Genomic DNA, 17,778 nt, shown 5'->3' on the forward strand with positions numbered 1-17,778 from the left:
TAGAATCATCCAGGCAGGACAGAAAAAAACATTAAATAATAAAACAGCTTAAAAATAAACCTCCAGACAAAACTGGATGTTTTGCTGGTTGGTGGCTTTCAGAACGCTGAGGAGCCAAACATGGAAACAAAAAGGCTTCATAAACGGATATTAACAAAAATACAGATAAACTGCCTCCCTCTCACACACTCAGGATATTACAGACATGTAACGAGATCAAGAGATTATTTCTCGTGGTGTTATCGCTGATGCTGTGTGACATTTATTTGCAAGTGCTTTGCATCGGCTGAGGCTGAGCGTCTGGTCCTGCAGAGTCCACAATGGAGAGGCTCCACCGAGCTTCGACACTTTGGGACATGTTGGCCGTTTGTGGTAAATAAAGTAAACAGCTGCTTCATCCACACTTCTCCAGCTGTTCTTTGGCTCCATGTCATCATCATGAGGTTTATTTAAGGTTCAATCATGTTTCTTCATTGAAATGATGCAGAGAATTATTTAGTGGTGACATTCATATTTTGTACATTTATGTTATTTGACGCCAAGAATATGTTTAATCCTGACTTTGAGCTGGTTTTTCCTGAAATGCAACAATACTAAAACAAGTCCAGACGTTTAACTGCAGGAGCCACATTAACTTTTGGCAGAAATGTGGCGACAATAAATATGTCTTCCCACTGATGAATTACTGCAGCTCGACCGCCGCGACATTCACCAACGTTCATACTGCACCATCAGGTTTCGCCTGGCTGTCAGAACGAATGTGAGTTTTGAATTTTACAACAGGACACAGCTACAACATAAATATACATCACCTGAACCACGGAGCGCTCTGTAAAACTCATCTCTGATTATTTAGACAGCAGCAGCTCGCAGGCCGTCAGTCGTTTGGAGGGTGTTTTCAGGTGCTGGGGTAAAACTGTAAGCTGTTATTGCTGTGACAGACATTAACTCTGCTCTTCGTATCTGCTGTTCCCTGCAGCTAAAGATACAGCCGCTTTCTGCGGATTCATGCCACGCTTGTTTAAGTTAGCAAAAAAAAAAAACAAAAAAACAAAAAAACAAAACCCTGCATTAATCTGCTGCTGTTGACGGAGTTCAGCGGGGGTTTTGACTCCCTGTAAAGACGACGGGGTCAGTCGGTCAGCCAGCCTGTCGGCCAATCCCTTGAGTCACCGTCAGCCAGCCCGCCAGTCGGTTACCGCTGCAGCCAGGCAGCCAGTCATTTAAGCAGGCGGTCGGCCAGCCAATCACCCAGGAGGCCAACAAACCAGGCTGCCGGCCAGCCAGTCCTTCTGTTAACCCTCTCAGCTGTGAGCTAGCCGACCCGTCAGTCCACCAGTCATTCAGTCGAGACCCCCCAGGAGACACCCAGAGCATCAACTCCGACACACAGCAGGAGCTTCTGTGGTCTCCACAACATCCCGTCGCCCACAGACTGTTTTTGGAACAAGTCGGTGTAATTACAGACGCCGCGAAGACCGAAGGAGGAGGACCACAGCAGAACTGTTCTTACACATCATCCTCCACGGGATGCGAGCTGACACGAAGAAAACAGCACCTCCGTGTCCCAAAAACAACAAACTGACATGAGACTGAATCAGCTGCTGACCAGGAAACGTCCGAGGAGGAAAAGACCCGAAACCTGAAGTCCACCACAGCAGAAACTAAATCTGCTGATGTCCCGCAGAAAGAACAGTTGCTGTCCTGAGACATCAACAGAAACTAACCCAGGACCAACGATGAACGATGTCAGAGATCTGATCACAATTAAAGAAGCCTCATGCTAAGAATAAGAAACTGATGTGTCCTCAGCGATATAACAGAAACAAAGAAAAGCAGCAACTGGGACTAAAGAATGTTAAAAAAAATAATAATAATAAATAAATATCAGGTCCAGCAACTGTTTCAGCAGGCTGAAGTCTAAACTGTGAGCTCAGTCCAGAAAACTGTCAGGAAGCATCATTTATATTCAACAGAGACACCAAACAAACAAACACACACACAAAGAAAATGACCTGGAGGTCAGAATACAGGACAAGGAGGCAGTGACATCATCTTCTCATTTATTCATTTTGGACACACTGTCTCTGTCCTTCTTGTCCTTGCAGCGTCACTTCACATTGATGTCTCCTACAATGACTTTAGTCCCACGTTCCTGTGTCTCACCCCGCCGTCTCACTTTCCCTCAACTATATATTCACAGTCGGTCGTTGAAAACAAGGCGTCCTGAAGCTACTCATTATCATTCCTGGGCATGAGATGTTGGGGAGACTCGGTGGCGGCCATATTGCTGCTCAACTATTACAGCACACAATGTTAGCGGAGCTGCGGGACAAGCCGCAAAATGGAAGCATAATGGAAAATGGGAGCCGAGTGGGAGGGAAAGTTTGGCTTTGGTGGAGGCCGAGAGAAGCCGATACGGCAGCCCGGACTCTGGAGGGACGATTCCAGCACAAACTGAGATCCTGTCATCACCAGAAGACCACTCATGAGTGGAAGTGTTTCTTTTGTTTGTAAGTTGTTTTTGTGATCACCAAAAAGATCCGAATTCAGGGAAACCTCAGCAGCCTCCTGTTTCTGAGGGGATTTCCTCATTTTACCATCAGGAAGCCAAAACTATTCACTTTTAGGTGACTCAAAGCAAATTACTAGACAACCGGCTGCTAACTGAGTGATTTGTTGTGTGTAGATTTTTTGCAGAAGGACGCACAAACAAAGAGAAAACTGTCCCCATGTATCTTCATCTGAGGCCTTCTACACCTTCCTACTTCTCACTTTCACACCTTTCGATGGACGGTGGGAGGCGGAGGAGGCAGACTGAGACAAAGTCGAACTCCTTTAATGTCTCTTATTTGATTCACATGCAAAATTCACCGGCCAAGATTCAGTTTGTAGCGACGAGAGTGATTTATTCTCTGGGGGAAGCAGAAAGTTGAGATGAAGGTTCTCGCCGTTTAGTTTTTTTTGACTAATCAGGATGGAATTCATTTTCCAAATGAATCCTGCTGGATCGCATCAAATAACAGCAGCAGCTGCGGGATGCGCAGAGCTGCTGCTGCTGCTGCCTCTTTTTCTCCGTCCTTCCTCTTTCCTTCCCGTTTCCTCCTCAGAGAAAGATGATCTCATTTTTCCCCCCTTTCTCTTCTAAACAAAAACAGAGGTGGTGACTAAAAGAGCAGTGGCAGGACGGAGAAACGTGGATCAGGGCGGTAAAAAAAAAAAAGGGAGGGAGAGAGGTGGAGGACGGAGGTGAAGAGGAGAAGCGTGCGAGCAGCGACAGACCCCTCCCATCATCCCACTGCACTTCAGCTGAACCTTCGCAGAGAAAAACCCCCTGAAGGATTTCTCCTCCTGATCGAAGCTCCCTCTGTATCAGGTTTCCCTCCCTCCTCCGGACACTTTACAGGGAGTCTGATAAACTACTAGTCCCATCACTTCGGTTTTCTGATTTTAAATTGTTATTCGTGAAACGTGAGACTCCAGGTCTGAAAAGTGAAGCCAGCGATAAACCTGCAATCAGTCTGATGAGCACCAGGGGGTGACAGCTCTGGTTCTATTGAAGTCTATGGGAAAATGTCCCCACCAGTAAATGTTTTCCTGACAAGTTCATGGCCTCAATCTCTCGTTTCAAATCTCCTTTAACACACTTTTTTTTTATCGTGGGGTGGCTAAAGGAGGCGTGGTTACTGTGTGATTGACAGACTGTACTACACAATCAGGACAGAGTCCTCCTTCTCCTCTAAATATGGTCTCTGCTGGTTTCAGGGAAGCCAAGATGGCGACGACCAAATTACAAAATGACAAATGTGAGAGGCTGAATCGTGTAAATATTCTGCTTCTTTGCTTGAAAAATGGCCCAAAGGATCAGATTCATTTCATGTGGACAAACTCAGTGATTGTTTCACCTCCATATAAACAAATAAGCCTCTGAAGCGTTTTCAGGGTCGGACATGTTCAGCCTGAAGACACGTTTCAGCCGTCACATGTTGATTTCCTATTGTAAACTGATGCTGATGTTCTTTTGTTTGTCACGGTGATCTTAACGCTGCCTACAGACAAAAAGCTGCCTCTCAGCTCTCCAGTTCTGCTCTCTGTATTTCACTCGTTGTCCACTTGCTCCTTCCTCCCCCTCGATCTGCTCTGCACACAGAACAGGAAGTGAATGTGGGTCAGAGCACATATGCCAAGAAGTGCATAAGGAGCCTGTGGTAGACGTGCGCACGCACGCGCACACACACACACACACACACACACACAGAGAGGAGATGCATAGCTGTCTTGTTTTGCTGAAATGACACGTGAATGTATGAAAGGCTCTTGTGGTTCACTTCAGAAGTCTGCTGCTCTCACACACAAATAAATGTTGCATGGCGTGTGTGTGTGTGTGTGTGTGTGTGTGTGTGTGTGTGTGTGCGTGCGTATCTGAACATCTCAAGCTTTTCCACTGCCAACTACTTCCTCTTCTCAACCGTCCTTCTTGGCAAACACAAAGACGAACTGAGTGTGTTTGTTTTAGAAAACGGTCACTAAAAAAAAAAAAATAATAATCAACCATCGTGGGTTAAATGTGTGTATTTCCTTTCAGGGATTCAGTTCAAATGAAAACACAAACTCTCTCCCATCGGATGTTCCTGCTCCTCCTCCGTCTCTAATCTCCACTGTTGGAGGTTTGAGGCTTCAGGTCTCCCAAACACAACCTGCCTCCTTCAATATTTCAACACAAACTGGATTATTTCTGTGGCAGCTAAAGTCCGACCAGCTCATCCTCACCACAGCAGAAAACTCTACTGTGTTTCCGTTGATATAATTGTTAGCTCTATTAATCTCTCCCTCTTTCGTTGTTAGTATTTTTATCATTTTATTTCTCCATCACCTCGGTGGAAGCTGAATGCTCCCATTGAACTCCACCCTGATTACATTTTCACACCGTGAGATGAGACGGAAAATTACTGACATGACTAATCAATACTTCGGCCATTTCTTTCCCTTCCTCTCTTTGTCCTTTTGGATAAGTTCACAGATAAAACTGGAAGTGAAGATTACTAATAAAGTCTGTTTTTACAGAGTCAGTCCAGTAAAAACAGCACCAAATGAATGAGCACTGGCTGAGGACATCCACAGTATCGCTGCTGACTCTGATTTCTGCTGTGATCTGCAAAGATGGCTGTTAGAATCCCCGGATTTACACACGCAGTCCAAAAAACAAGATTGGAAATGAATTTTTCTGATTGTGTCTACAGAGACTAAAACCAGGGGAGTCCTAAAGGCCCGACGGCCTGATCCTCCTCAGTGGTTCAACCGGATTAAAGGATTTTATGCCTCGATGATACACTCGTTCCTCTTAAAGGCATCTGGGCAGGAAACGGCCCAAAAGCCTCAAGTATGTGTTTGTGAATACTTTTCTCAATCTCTCATTTGTTATTCGTTCGATGATGAGTAAGATGAAAGGCAGGATGGGAGGGTTAGATTTAGGGTTAGGATGTCGTTATCAGTGTAGTCAGATATAGTTTTACTGTTGAAGGCTATCAAGGCCTGCAGTCCAAGAAAAACAAGCTCCAGTTACAGTCAGACACAGGCCAGCATCCACACACACACACACACACACACTCAAACTCAACTGCCCAGAAGGAAATCAGAAATCAGTTGAGCTTTAAACACAAGCTCAGCTATATCCATTCAAAAAACACTAAGAGGTTTGGGAGCTGTGTGATTAAAGTCCGAGCATTGTGACTATTTTTGGAGAGAAAAAGTTTGGAAAGAAGGCGGCGATTGTTTGTTTTCGAGTTAACGTCTGAGTGAAGCATTAGTTTGGATTTATTCTTTCAGGTGGAACGAACCTGAATTTGGGATCAACTCCAAATCCGTCCGAGCTGTGGTGAGTCTGCTAACTGCTGCAGACTCACTTCATGCATTTTTCATGTCTACTCCATGCAGTCAATAAAAAATGTTTGAATGTTGATTTAATAAAGATGTGTTGAAGCGCGACATCTCTCCAACAACTGAGCCAATGTTTGTTTTGTTTAAAAGAGACTTTGACAACTCCCAAAAGTAAATCTTGTTCTGCGTGATGGAAACAGATGTGTAAAATAAATCTGAAGCTTCGGCTCCGGTGGAAAGATGAAAAACATCAGATCTGTGAGGAGACTAACAGATCGATCAATCATAACGGCCACATTTCCTGCGTTTTCCACCGTCTGGGGTTTGGCCGGCACTCTTTTAATTATCTCATCTTTTTTTTGCAGGCTCTTCGGTGGAACAGTGGTTGGAGCTGTCACCGTCAGCCTGGTGAGCTGTAGGTGTGAGTGCACTCGGTGTTTACTGACCTCGGTGACGTCCATGACCTTGATGGCCGCCAGTTGTCCTGTCTTGACATGTCGGCCCTGAAAAGAAGAGAAGAAGAGAGAGAGACATAAGGTTGAGTTTATGTTGGGGTTTTTTTCCCATGCAGCGCACACGCGCACACACACACACACACACACACACACCATCGTGGTCGTGTACCAAACTGAATCAGTTTCAGGACAGTTTACAGAACAACATTATAACAATAACTCTGGTTAGTGTAAGAAAGTCACCGATGTCATAACTCGGTAAATTGATGGTGGGAATCAAAGAGCTTTCCGGACGTCACAGCTGGAGGAAAAACATACAGGCTGATTCAGCGAGCCCCGAAACAACAACAACCCAAATTCATAACAAGCTATTTTCCTCTACAATGGTGAGGAGAATCAGGGGCGCTGCTCCAAAACCGCCGGCATTCCTCAACAGACTCCAGACACTCTCAGACGGCAGCGGTGCAACGAATTAAAACTATTTATGGTTCAGATTCAAAACACACTAATGAAGTTACAGAACTGCTCAAAGAAATGTTACACATAACAGAGGAATGAATCTACGATAACTACAGAGCGCTGTGCAGCAGGGAGAGGCCATTGTTAGTCCATTCAACGTTTATTTTGTCCACACCAGGCTGAACAAACAGAAGAGGAGGTGGAGGACCATCAGTCCCGTCTGCGGGTTAACGTCATTTCAGACGTTTTCAGACAGAAAACTGGGGAAAAAAAACAGCATCATGTTTTGCAGTCTGTGCCTGAACTGCCACGCGATCAGGTTTCCGTTGAGGGGAACAAAACTGCGACACCTGAGCCACCGGCCCCCCGATACCGAACGAGTTGGCACAGTCTACAGTTTGAGTGATGACGGATTAGCCCTTTTTGGTTTTAGCCGCGGGGGACAAGTGTGTGTATATATGTGTGTGTTTGTGTGTGTGACTATAGGCGGGGTTGGCGGAAAGGTCAAGCCTGATTGAGAGAGCGAACTGCAAAGATGACAAGGAAACAAATCTGTGCTGGTTGAAGGAGTGTGGGAACAGAGAGGTGAAGGAGGACAGAACTGCCAGCTGTTGAAGAGGAAAAAAAATGAAAACATGTTGGGAGAGAACACGAGACTTTTAGGAGGGGAGGGAGACACCGGGTGAATTTAAGGAGTCAGAATTCTGAATTAAAGTTAAAGTGGGGGCGACATAAATCAGCTGAGATGAAATAAAACCGTCAAGAGAGAAGAAGAATTGGAGGAAAAGGGAGAGGAAGACAGGAAGTCTTAATGTGAAAGTTTATTTAGAAACTGATCACATGTAAATGTGGAAATCTGCAGATCCTTGGAGACACAAAAAGATAAAACTAAAATCGAACCACTGTGCCGTTTCTCCAGCAAAGCCAACAAAGTTGGTGACCAGCTGGATCCAACAGAGGAGACGGAAGACCGATCAGAGTGACGGCCGGTTGGAGCAACTCGTTCAGCCACCAAGTCATCACCGCTGCTCATCGTGTGTGTGTGTGTGTGTGTGTGTGTGCAGGTCAGCCTTCATTAGACCCGAGCATCCATCTTACTATCAGACTGCTGACACACACACACACACACACACACCAGCACTAATGAATTACCTGTACCACAGGTATGTATGTGTGTGTGTGTGTGTACCAGCACATCTTAGCTGACGGTGCACATTTGTGAAGGCTTAACAATGTGTGTCGACTGGGCTCCCACACACACACACACACACACACCTACTGGAGCTACACATTTTAACACAGTTATCTCACACAGTAAATCTGAAGCAGCCTGAGGCTCATAGACTCTACAGGAGCTGCTGTATGGACACCATGACACATGACACACACACACACACACTCTCCTTGTTGAGATATAATTTCATGCGAGTCAATGAAATGAACAAAACCACTCACGTGATGTTTATGGTCGTTGTGAGGGATCTGTGAATGTGACCAACATCTGTGTGTGTGTTTGTGTGTTCTTTCTGTTCAGACCACAAACTTTCTGACCATCACAGAAAATTCAATATATACTAAGAAACTGTTCTTTGAAAGGAAACCATCAACAACGCAACATTATCTAAATGATGAAAAGTTCCTTTGTGTGTGTGTGTGTGTGTGTCCTTTGTGTGTAAAAAAAGTGACCTCAGAACTCAGACTGTAATAATTACTGAATCCCCCCCAACCGTTGACACACACACACACACACACGATAGCTGAAAGATGACATCATCACCTCTGTTTCCTTTGTTCAGAAAGATGTAGACACTCTCTCTCACACACACACACACACACACACACACACACACCTAGCCAACATGGACACACAGAGACTATCACAACGTGATCAGGTTTATAAGTGAGGAAACAATCAGCTCGTGTCCAACGAGACAAGAAGAGGCGAAAAAATAAAATAAAATAATGAAATCCACTTATTTAAAAAATGAAATAATGACCAAAGACTGCACATTTATGAGCACGGAGAGCCGATGAAGTCCAGAGCAGTAAATATATACATTAAAAAATAAAAAAACAAAAAACGGACTGTTGAAGTGATGCTGCTGTATCTCTATTCAACAGCAGTATTGATGGTTTTTCCACTTTTCATCTAAAACTGATGAGACGTGACAGATTCAAACTGTCTGTGCAGGATTCAGTCCAGAGAAAACCAGACTCAGCCCAGAGTCTTTCACCTCAGCTGGACTTCATCCAGGAGGATTCAAATATTCACCGAAGCCACATTAAAAAGAGGCGACGATGGAAACCAAATCAGCAGACAGTCAGATGACCAGAGCTGAAACGCCAGTAAATCTTTTATTTTACTGTTTTATAGCCGTGAGTGTAGATAATGTAGTTATTGGACCACCAGAAGCCTCCCGGCTGACTCCCTGCGCCGCTCAAACATGACATCATCCTTCTGTCATCCGACTCTCCCATGACTCTCTCTGTGCTCTGTCCACGTGGGAGACCTTTGGACCAGTTTCCCCTCATCAGGTGAGCGGCCCATCCGAGTTTACCGAGTCTCTTAAAATACAATACAAAAGTCTTTATATTTGATTGAATGTTTCAGATTTTCATGTTCCATCCGGTTTCTTTTGGCATCACACAATAAAACTTCATCACTGAGCCCGAAGCGACGTCTAACAGTCCGGTTCTCCAAACTATTTTTCAGTTAACTGATCAAAAACTGTCAAACTTCGATCCCCAGCGGCCGAGAGAACACTTTAAAGAACATTTTGAAGGCCAAATGTGTTTACAGTCAAAGAAAAGCAGCAAATAATCACAACTAAGAAGCTGGAGCAGAAGAGATTTTAACGATTAACTGAGTTATAAATTTTCAGGCAGTGCTACATGAAATTCATTTGCTCGTCTCTATCAATAGATTTAGGAGACAAGCAGCAACTTGTCTTTATCCTTTAATGAAAATTAATTTTCCCGCTGATACATTCTGTTCCCATCAGAGCTGAGAGCCAGATTACTGCTGAGTCAGCAGAGCGAGCCTGAAAAGGTGCTGAGTTACTGATTCACTCTGGAGAACGTCTTACTTCAGAGATCCAGCTTTTGGGTTCGGGGCATCACTGACTCACCCCCCCCCCCCCCCCCCGTTGCCCCAGCGGCCAGCAGTCATTTTAATCAGCTGCTGTCTGCCAACACCGCCTGGCCCGCAGCTCCACTGATGTCATTTTCTGTTCAACGCTCACATTCATCTTCGCTTCGTTCAAAGTTTAAAGAATTAGAAGAGATAAAGTCACGAAGTCCGATAATTAGCAGGAAAGCCTCAACTGTGACTGTGAGAGTTGTGGCCCCACATGACATTTCCTGTCATGTCTGTTGACTTGTGTCTTTTAAATGTGATGGAAAATTACAACAACTTATCTTTAAATCGGACTTTATCGAAGAAAAAAATTTTATTTGAAAATTAAACCAGAAGATACATAAAACATGAGAACATGCAGGCTCTCCATAAGCACAGTTACCGATGTAGTGTTAACCAAATTTAAAAAAAAAAATTACGACTCCATTATTTTGTCTTTTTAAGTAGGTTTCATGTGAAAGAGCTTCCATGTGGCGAGCTGGACTTTGCAGTTCCTCTCAGCTGGTTGTTGTTTTGCACATTTACTTTGCTCCAATCAACCTGCAGCTCCGATACGCCGACTGCAGACTCAGTCAGGCGAGAGAGGACCAAATTAAGAGACGAGCTGGAGAACCACAGGGAAGATGTGGCAGCAGAAGAGCCGGATCACGACAGGAAGGGGAGCAGATGTTGGACTCTGATTCTCTGACACGTGGCTTCATGTGTTTATAATGCTGATACGACAGTTATCAGCATTGTAAAGGCAGTAATAAGTCAGCGGTGTGTTTAATCTGAAGTTTGTAGCTGTCCTGAAGATGAAAGCTCCATCACGTGTCTTAAAAACCGTGTTTATAACCTCCAACTGCTCGACCGTGTGACATTTTGTTTACGTGCTGACAGCTCATCCGAATCTGCAGCAATTTGAAACAATAAAAGCAAGAAATCAAAACAACAGCGAACGGTGACGTCCTGCTGACCTTTACGGCTTCCCGCTCTCTGATCCGGAGCCAACAGGACAGCAGACATCAGGCGAGAGGGAAATGACCCCAGAGTTCATAAGCTACAAGTCACCACGACCCAGCTGCTCTGACCTTTGACCTTTCACTTCCACTCTTTAGCAGGCAGAAGCAGCGATCCGAGTTTCTCCTCAAAGTGGAAGCGGATCTGAGAACGACAGTGTTTCGGAACGTCTAATAAAGGAGACAAAGGGCAGTGACAGAGCTCTCTGATCTCATCTTTGTCATTTCAGAGAAAACCATTAAATCCAACAGCCGACGTCTCACAGCACAACATTTCCCTCCTATTACTTTTTACAACTTTTTTTTTTTTTTTTGAGTTTTTGCTTTTTAAGATCCTGGAAATCTGTTTTCCGTACGTTTCTGCTGGCTGCCAGAAAACACGGGAGGTCTGCAGAACGAAGGAAAGTGGGATGACGGTCGGTGAGCAGGAGGAAGACGGTCGGATGTCAGCGGGCTGAATCAGGGACAACAATATGAGTTTATGAGTGTGTGTTTGTGTGTGTCTGTGTGTAGAAAATGGCCAGATAGCCAAGATGAGGGAAGAAGGGAGCTGTGTGACTCCCCCCCCCAAGGAAATGCCAGGGGAGTGGAGTCATCTTGGACCAACACACACACACACACACACACACACACACACACACACACACACACACACACGAGAGAAGAGTTTCTCAATGCAAACATGAGCCATTTTAAACTGGTAATATATACTCTTCCACATAATAATCTGTTATCAACATACCTGCATACTTTGTGTTTAGCTTAAATCTGGACATACGTCTGGCTCCACCGACTATTATATATATGTGTGTGTGTGTGTGTGTGTGTGTGTGTGTGTGTGTGTGCGCGCGCGTGCATCATGGTTTTTGGGACAAGGCGTTCTTTATGGCACCTCTCTGGGCTTTGGGGCATAGACTAGGAGCCAGGTGCAAGCTTTGGTACACACACACACACACACACACACACACACAAAGACAGATAAACACACACAGCACACACCACCTATTTATGCAGCTCAGTGTGAAATGCGTCATGCTAATAAGTCTTTATCGATCAAACCAGCAACACCAGCTAATGAAAATGCAGCTCATGATCATCGTAGTGATCAGGTTACACACCTCAGGGTGTTTTCTCACTCACAAACATGACAAACGCACACTCAGAGAAAGGTCCAGAGGAGGAATTAAAATATTTCTGGACAGTTCCAGACGAATGAACAGACAGCAGCTGCTGCTCAGCTTTCTACATCTTGTCACATTTTAACAGCAGCAGCAGCAACCGGACGATTTCACTGCTCGGTGTCTTTGTTTTTTCAGTGTAAAAAAAACCAAAAAACAAAACACACTTAACTTTGCTGAACCCGATAAAGGGGGCTTCCTAATTGTTCGACATTCTGTGATTTAAAGTGGCAGGAACTGACGGGTTCATCAGTTTGGTCATCAAACATCACAGTCATGTTTAACAGGTCGAGTGATTCACACATCATTCCACCTGCTGACGGAGAAACGTTCCCCGGCCTGGCTTAAGGTGGTCTTAAAGTTGACACTTGTGCTGCTCAGTGACGCACAACTGAGAATAGAAGTTCAGACTTCCTGTGGGTTTACAAGTGAAAGCACTTTTAGCGGTAAAGTTTCAAAAAGATGAAACCTCCTTTAAAACTGAAAAACAGTGCGATTAATTTCGCCATCTGGCTCCTGATTGGCTGAGACACTTTTCCACTGGTTGCGATTTCGGCAGGTTCACAAACATGGACACAAATTTAAATGACACCTGGATTGATTTGGCATCACACAGTTGAACCAGACAACAACAACAAGTTAATATAAAAAAGCTTATAGCATTGAGTTGTGTTTAATAGGTCAGCCGTGGGACGACCGATGCTGCTTTTAATTTAAATTTGGGAGAACATCAGAGCAGATATGTCTTGTTGTTGAGGTGTTTACAGTTGGACCATGAAAAGGGACTTTATTTCAAAGTGTCTCGTGCCAACGTTGTCACGCAATAAAATTTTTATCCTGAACAAAACCCGACAACTTCTAAACTGCTGTACCGCTTCACTTCACTCTGAGCTGCATTTCTTGTTAAATAAATAAATAAATAAATAAATAGAAGTTCCATAAATAAAGTTAACTATCATTAATATTTAACACTGTCAGTTAGCCATCACTGTGTTTTGATGTCCCTTATTTTTTTTTTTTAGTGTTACACAGAGTCAGTCGAGGACAGAAAACTAGAAACAACTTTCGATCCAAACACGTGACAGTTTATGGCCTGAAAAGTGACACAACCCAAGACAATGTAATTGAATCGAGTCCCAGACAATAAAAAATTGTTTTTGTTTTATTCTTCTTGTGGTTTATTTGAATTAATGTTTAACTCTTTGGATTCAAGGTTAAAATGAGTGTGCAAACAGGGGGCTCTGTGTAAGTAGGCCAAGAAAGCAGGCCGGCAGTGGGGAGAGAGAGGCTGGTCAATTATAAATCTCTATTGATCGCTGCGGTGCAGCTGAAAAAACGACTCTACTGAAGAGCAGATACAAATAAACAAAGATCGATGTGGAATTTCTGATTCTGACATGAATAATGAAAGCTTCAACTTCACTTTTCTTAGTGCAGGTCTACAATGTCCGCTGCTGTGTGTGTGTGTGTTGGGGGGGGGGGGGGGGGTAATTATGCTAAACTCCAAAAAAAGACAGAAAATGAAAACGGGCGATAAGTGAAAGGTCAAAGACAAGGTCAAAGCCGGGCAGCGTGGAGAGACAGACAGCGTTACACGCTTGCTGTAATCAGATCTAGTCGTAGTAAGGGGGTTACATTCTGGGCACGGCTGCAACTTTCCATAACGTAACGGCCTGTCGCCCCATTTTTAGCCCCATGAGCAGGAATGACGGTCAGTGAAATGGATATCGCTCATAACCGGGCCGACAAACCACTAACATCAGGGCTTTTCCACAGCCGCGCTGAGCCAGCTGGGAAAGCGCTGAGTACTTTGGTGATCAAAGTGAAATACGGCTGAAGATGAACCATGTTCCTTTCAAGAACAGCTGCAGTCCGAAACATCCACTTTAACTCCGACCGCAAATCCTTTGTACAACAAGGCGAGGACGAACATTTCTGTCGATTCTACCAATCTGCAAAGTCAGGAAGTTTAGGAATTAAATCAAGTGGCCTTCGTTTTGTGACTAAAGGAGGTCTGGATGCGTTCACTGACAGTAACGTCGGAGGACATCCAGGCAAGAGACGTCCTCCCTCTGCTGCTTTCATCGTGACATTCCTCCATCAGGCCTCTGAGCTGCAGGATCAGCAGGGAAAACACACCGACACGGCAGAGACAAAGGCATAAAGGGGAGCAGGGAGATGGATCAGTGAATAAAAACGTGAATTAGACAGAGAGACAGGCAGATTAAGGAGGTTCTCGGCTTTATCGGCTCCAGATCCGAGGACAAGTTGTTTGTATTGGAGCAGAGGAACAAAAAGAAAGCCAGAGTTCGGTCGTCAATCTCTCCGCTGGTCTGAAATTCAGGATAAACAGCGCAGAAACAAGATTCCCTCTAGATGAGCTGAATCCTTGAAAAACAAAACAAAACAAAAAGTGCGGCGTCTGTCTGGACTGAAGCCTGCGCTGCTTTATTAAGATCAGAATTTATTTGTTTAAAGAGTTCAGGAGCGTTCGTGTGTGACTGAAGTTGTGATGCCAAAGTCCGTGAACGCTGACTGGAGACGCGTACCGGCAGAGAAGCAACAACATCACAGTGAAGTACGACAACTTTCACTCATCAAAAGTTGGACTTCTACATTTTACATTTAACAACGAGAGCAGGGATCGACGGACTGCTGCATTATCAGCCTCCATCTCCAGGTTGACTACACCGGAGGAATTAGCTCGCTGTCAGACGCCATTATCTCTGTTATTACTGAGACACGACGCTGACTCCTCCTCCATGCGCCGTCCTGCCTCATCCGGAGAAGACGCACTCGAGCGACCGCTAGAAGCTCATTATTCTCTCTCAAAGGCTCATTAGTGTTGATCTCGGCTGACTGTGGGCTGCACAGATATGAATCGGGGAGTAGTAGACTCAAACCAATCCTGTTAGAGCGGCCTGCTCGGAGGGGCCAAGCCAGATTAGGTGATAAAGCATTGTTTTGTAGGAAAGGAGCCGACGCTGCTCCCCTGAAGATAATTCAATTCAGCCGAAGGGGGGAAGTAAACAGGGACGTTTCAGACAGTCGGTCCACCAGTTTGGTCCAAACTGAAATATGTCAACAAATGTGAGATCTGGATTGTTTACAGAGTAACAATCAGCTCAGACGTTGGAGGTCTCCAGAGGATGAATCCTAACGACTTACCTACAAAAAGGATGACCTCAGTTAAGCTTTGATTTGGGGCTAATCAGCTGATATTAGCATGTTATAGTAAATTCAACTGAAAGTACCCGTTAGCATTGATTTAGCATCTAAGTCATGTCCCTTTAATCCAAAGCACAGCTGAACACTCCAAGACAAAATACTTCTGTAAAAGAATGAGAGGAGAACATCTGTTAATTATGACTTTTAGCTCCACACAGGAAATGAAAAGTCTGCGGAGCTTCTTTTGCATGTGCAGTATTGGTTATTAGTCATTGTCTTCAATCTGAAGTCTGTCTTGATAAACACAGATTTAAAGCTCATCATCTCAGTCAAAGTCCACAAAATATCAGTGAATGCTCTTTTAAGCTAAACTGTATCATAATAATGTTAATAACAGGAGACAGAAAGGGGAGTGATGGCATCCACAGGCAGAAACAGGTAACATCTGTTTTTATCTCCGTCAGTGACCCAAAACTCCCACACCGTCTATCTCATCTCCTGCCAGGCTGCCAGCGAGCGCCTGTTTCTGTTTACGTCCCGCTTACAAACAGTGAGTTCATCGAAGGGATGCTCACGACTCCTGCTTCTTTAAGCGTCCTGGCACGGCTGAAGGATGAGGATCAGATTCATGGAGGCTCAGTGCGACTAAACGTCTAACACAGATTCTGTATCTGAGCGGCTGCTGAACATCAAGCAGCACATCCGCTTTCCATTACTGGGACTTTGCGTAGGCATGAGTAGCTTAAACTAATAATTTTCTTGCACAGTTTAGGGGGGGATTTAAATCCACTCACGACCCGCAGAAACAAGAGGCAAATAAGTGAGTGTGAGCAGCGTCGACGCAAGGATGACTAATCCACAGGAGCTAAAAGCTGCTTACACTCAACCCAGAAACCAACGCTGAGCTGAACCAGAGCAGAGCCGTGATGGGCTGAAGTGCTAACTCAATTAGCTTGTTAGCCGGCACTGATGGCGTTTTCGGGGGGGGCCAGGCCAGACAAAGATCTACCTGAACATGACGTGTATAAGTCTGCTTAAAAAAAAAAAAAAAAAAAAGGTCCTGATGATTATCAAGGTAATTAATTTAATCAAATCTTCAAATAATCCAGAAACTCCCCAAATACAGTCAGTCCAACATATTTTCATCCCAGCCAGCTTCAGGTTGAGAAAACTTTTTTTTTTGTCTTCAAATTATTTATAAAAATTATTAATAATAATAAAAAAATCTGAACATCCGTCATATCTTTCAGTTTTGTATTTGAATAATGATAAGGTTAATTAATAATGATATTGGTGTCTAATCAATAGTTGAGGAAATATAGTGAAAGCACATCATAAAAAAAAGAGAGGCCAGCGAGCTGAAACGTGGCGTGCAGTCGGCCATGTCAGACACGGCTCGTTTTGATGACAGCAGCGCGGCTCTGCAGATCAGCTGTGCGTCTGCTCGGCCCTCTTTTCCTGCACTGTGTGAAAGAGGCCGGTGGCCTAGTTTCCCCCGCCACCGATGCAAGATGGCCACTCCTGCAGGACGCTACTCAAACTCAGTCCAGCTCTGAAGGGACACAAACCTGCACACCAGCTGACAATCGCTGGATTAATGAAGTGGTCAGCAAATTGACCAGACTGATAACTAATTCAGCATTTTAACATTCACTGGTGCGGCTGTATTGTTTATTACTGTTCTGGTGGAAATAAGCAGCCTGACGATGTGACTCAGGTCACGGAGGCTTTCTGACTATGTGAAAAATGTGACACCGTCGCTGCCAGTTCTCCAGGTGTGACACTGACATGCAGAACAGAACCGTAATACACAACATCTATTTCTCCCATCATGTGTCTGCATCTGTGTGTAAGTGGAATGTGCTCATTCCCATAATGCATCTGCCCCCTCATCCTCAGCATTGCCATGGAAACTGAGTAAGCTTTGATCCAGGACACAATGTGAGGTCAAAGGTCATGAAAACGGTCCTCTAAATCCACACGAGCAGGTAGATTTTTCTGATTCAAAACCGGAAACCTTGCTGTTCTAAAGCCCTTCAGAAGAAAGGCAGACACATCGAGGACGATTTTGCTGCAGCAGGTAAAATATCGATGTATCTGACTGAGCGAAAGCAGCGAGGCCCCGTTCCAAACCAAACCCGAGCTCTCTGGATGATTTGGCAGTGTTTAGACGTGGGGGGTCAACAAAATCCTCCGAATGAACAACTGGAAGGAAGAAGGCAGCCGGCGTTAAGGAGGAGGGCGCCGCTGTGCCAAGCTCTTCAGAGAAGGGCCGAGAACAACGGCTCTGTCATTTTAAACTGAAGTCTGGACCGCTTTCACCTCCGCAGCCTCCCAGAGGGCTGATTTCTAGTCATGCTCCGCTTCTCCTCTCTGCAACCCCCACCAGACAGGAAGCTGCTGCCAGACAAACAGCCAAAGTCACAGGAAGTCACAGAAAGTCGCAGGAAGTTAGCTGTTTAGGGAACGTCGCTGCTGTAGGGAGACATTTTTTCTTTTTTCCCCCC

At 44.7% G+C, this 17,778-nt stretch overlaps 1 protein-coding gene across 3 annotated transcripts in view; it reads right to left on the bottom strand.

The window, feature by feature from the left end:
* Window positions 1-17,778, bottom strand: part of LOC115035266 (mitogen-activated protein kinase kinase kinase kinase 4-like) — a 65,254-nt gene that overhangs the window by 29,228 nt on the left and 18,248 nt on the right. For all 3 annotated transcript variants that reach the window (XM_029493012.1, XM_029493013.1, XM_029493011.1), the window contains exon 3: window positions 6,324-6,380. In XM_029493012.1, the coding sequence (XP_029348872.1) occupies window positions 6,324-6,380 (57 nt within the window). The remainder of the gene's footprint in view (window positions 1-6,323; window positions 6,381-17,778) is intronic.

This window comes from Echeneis naucrates, chromosome 21 (assembly GCF_900963305.1).
Source record: "Echeneis naucrates chromosome 21, fEcheNa1.1, whole genome shotgun sequence".
NCBI lineage: Eukaryota > Metazoa > Chordata > Actinopteri > Carangiformes > Echeneidae > Echeneis > Echeneis naucrates.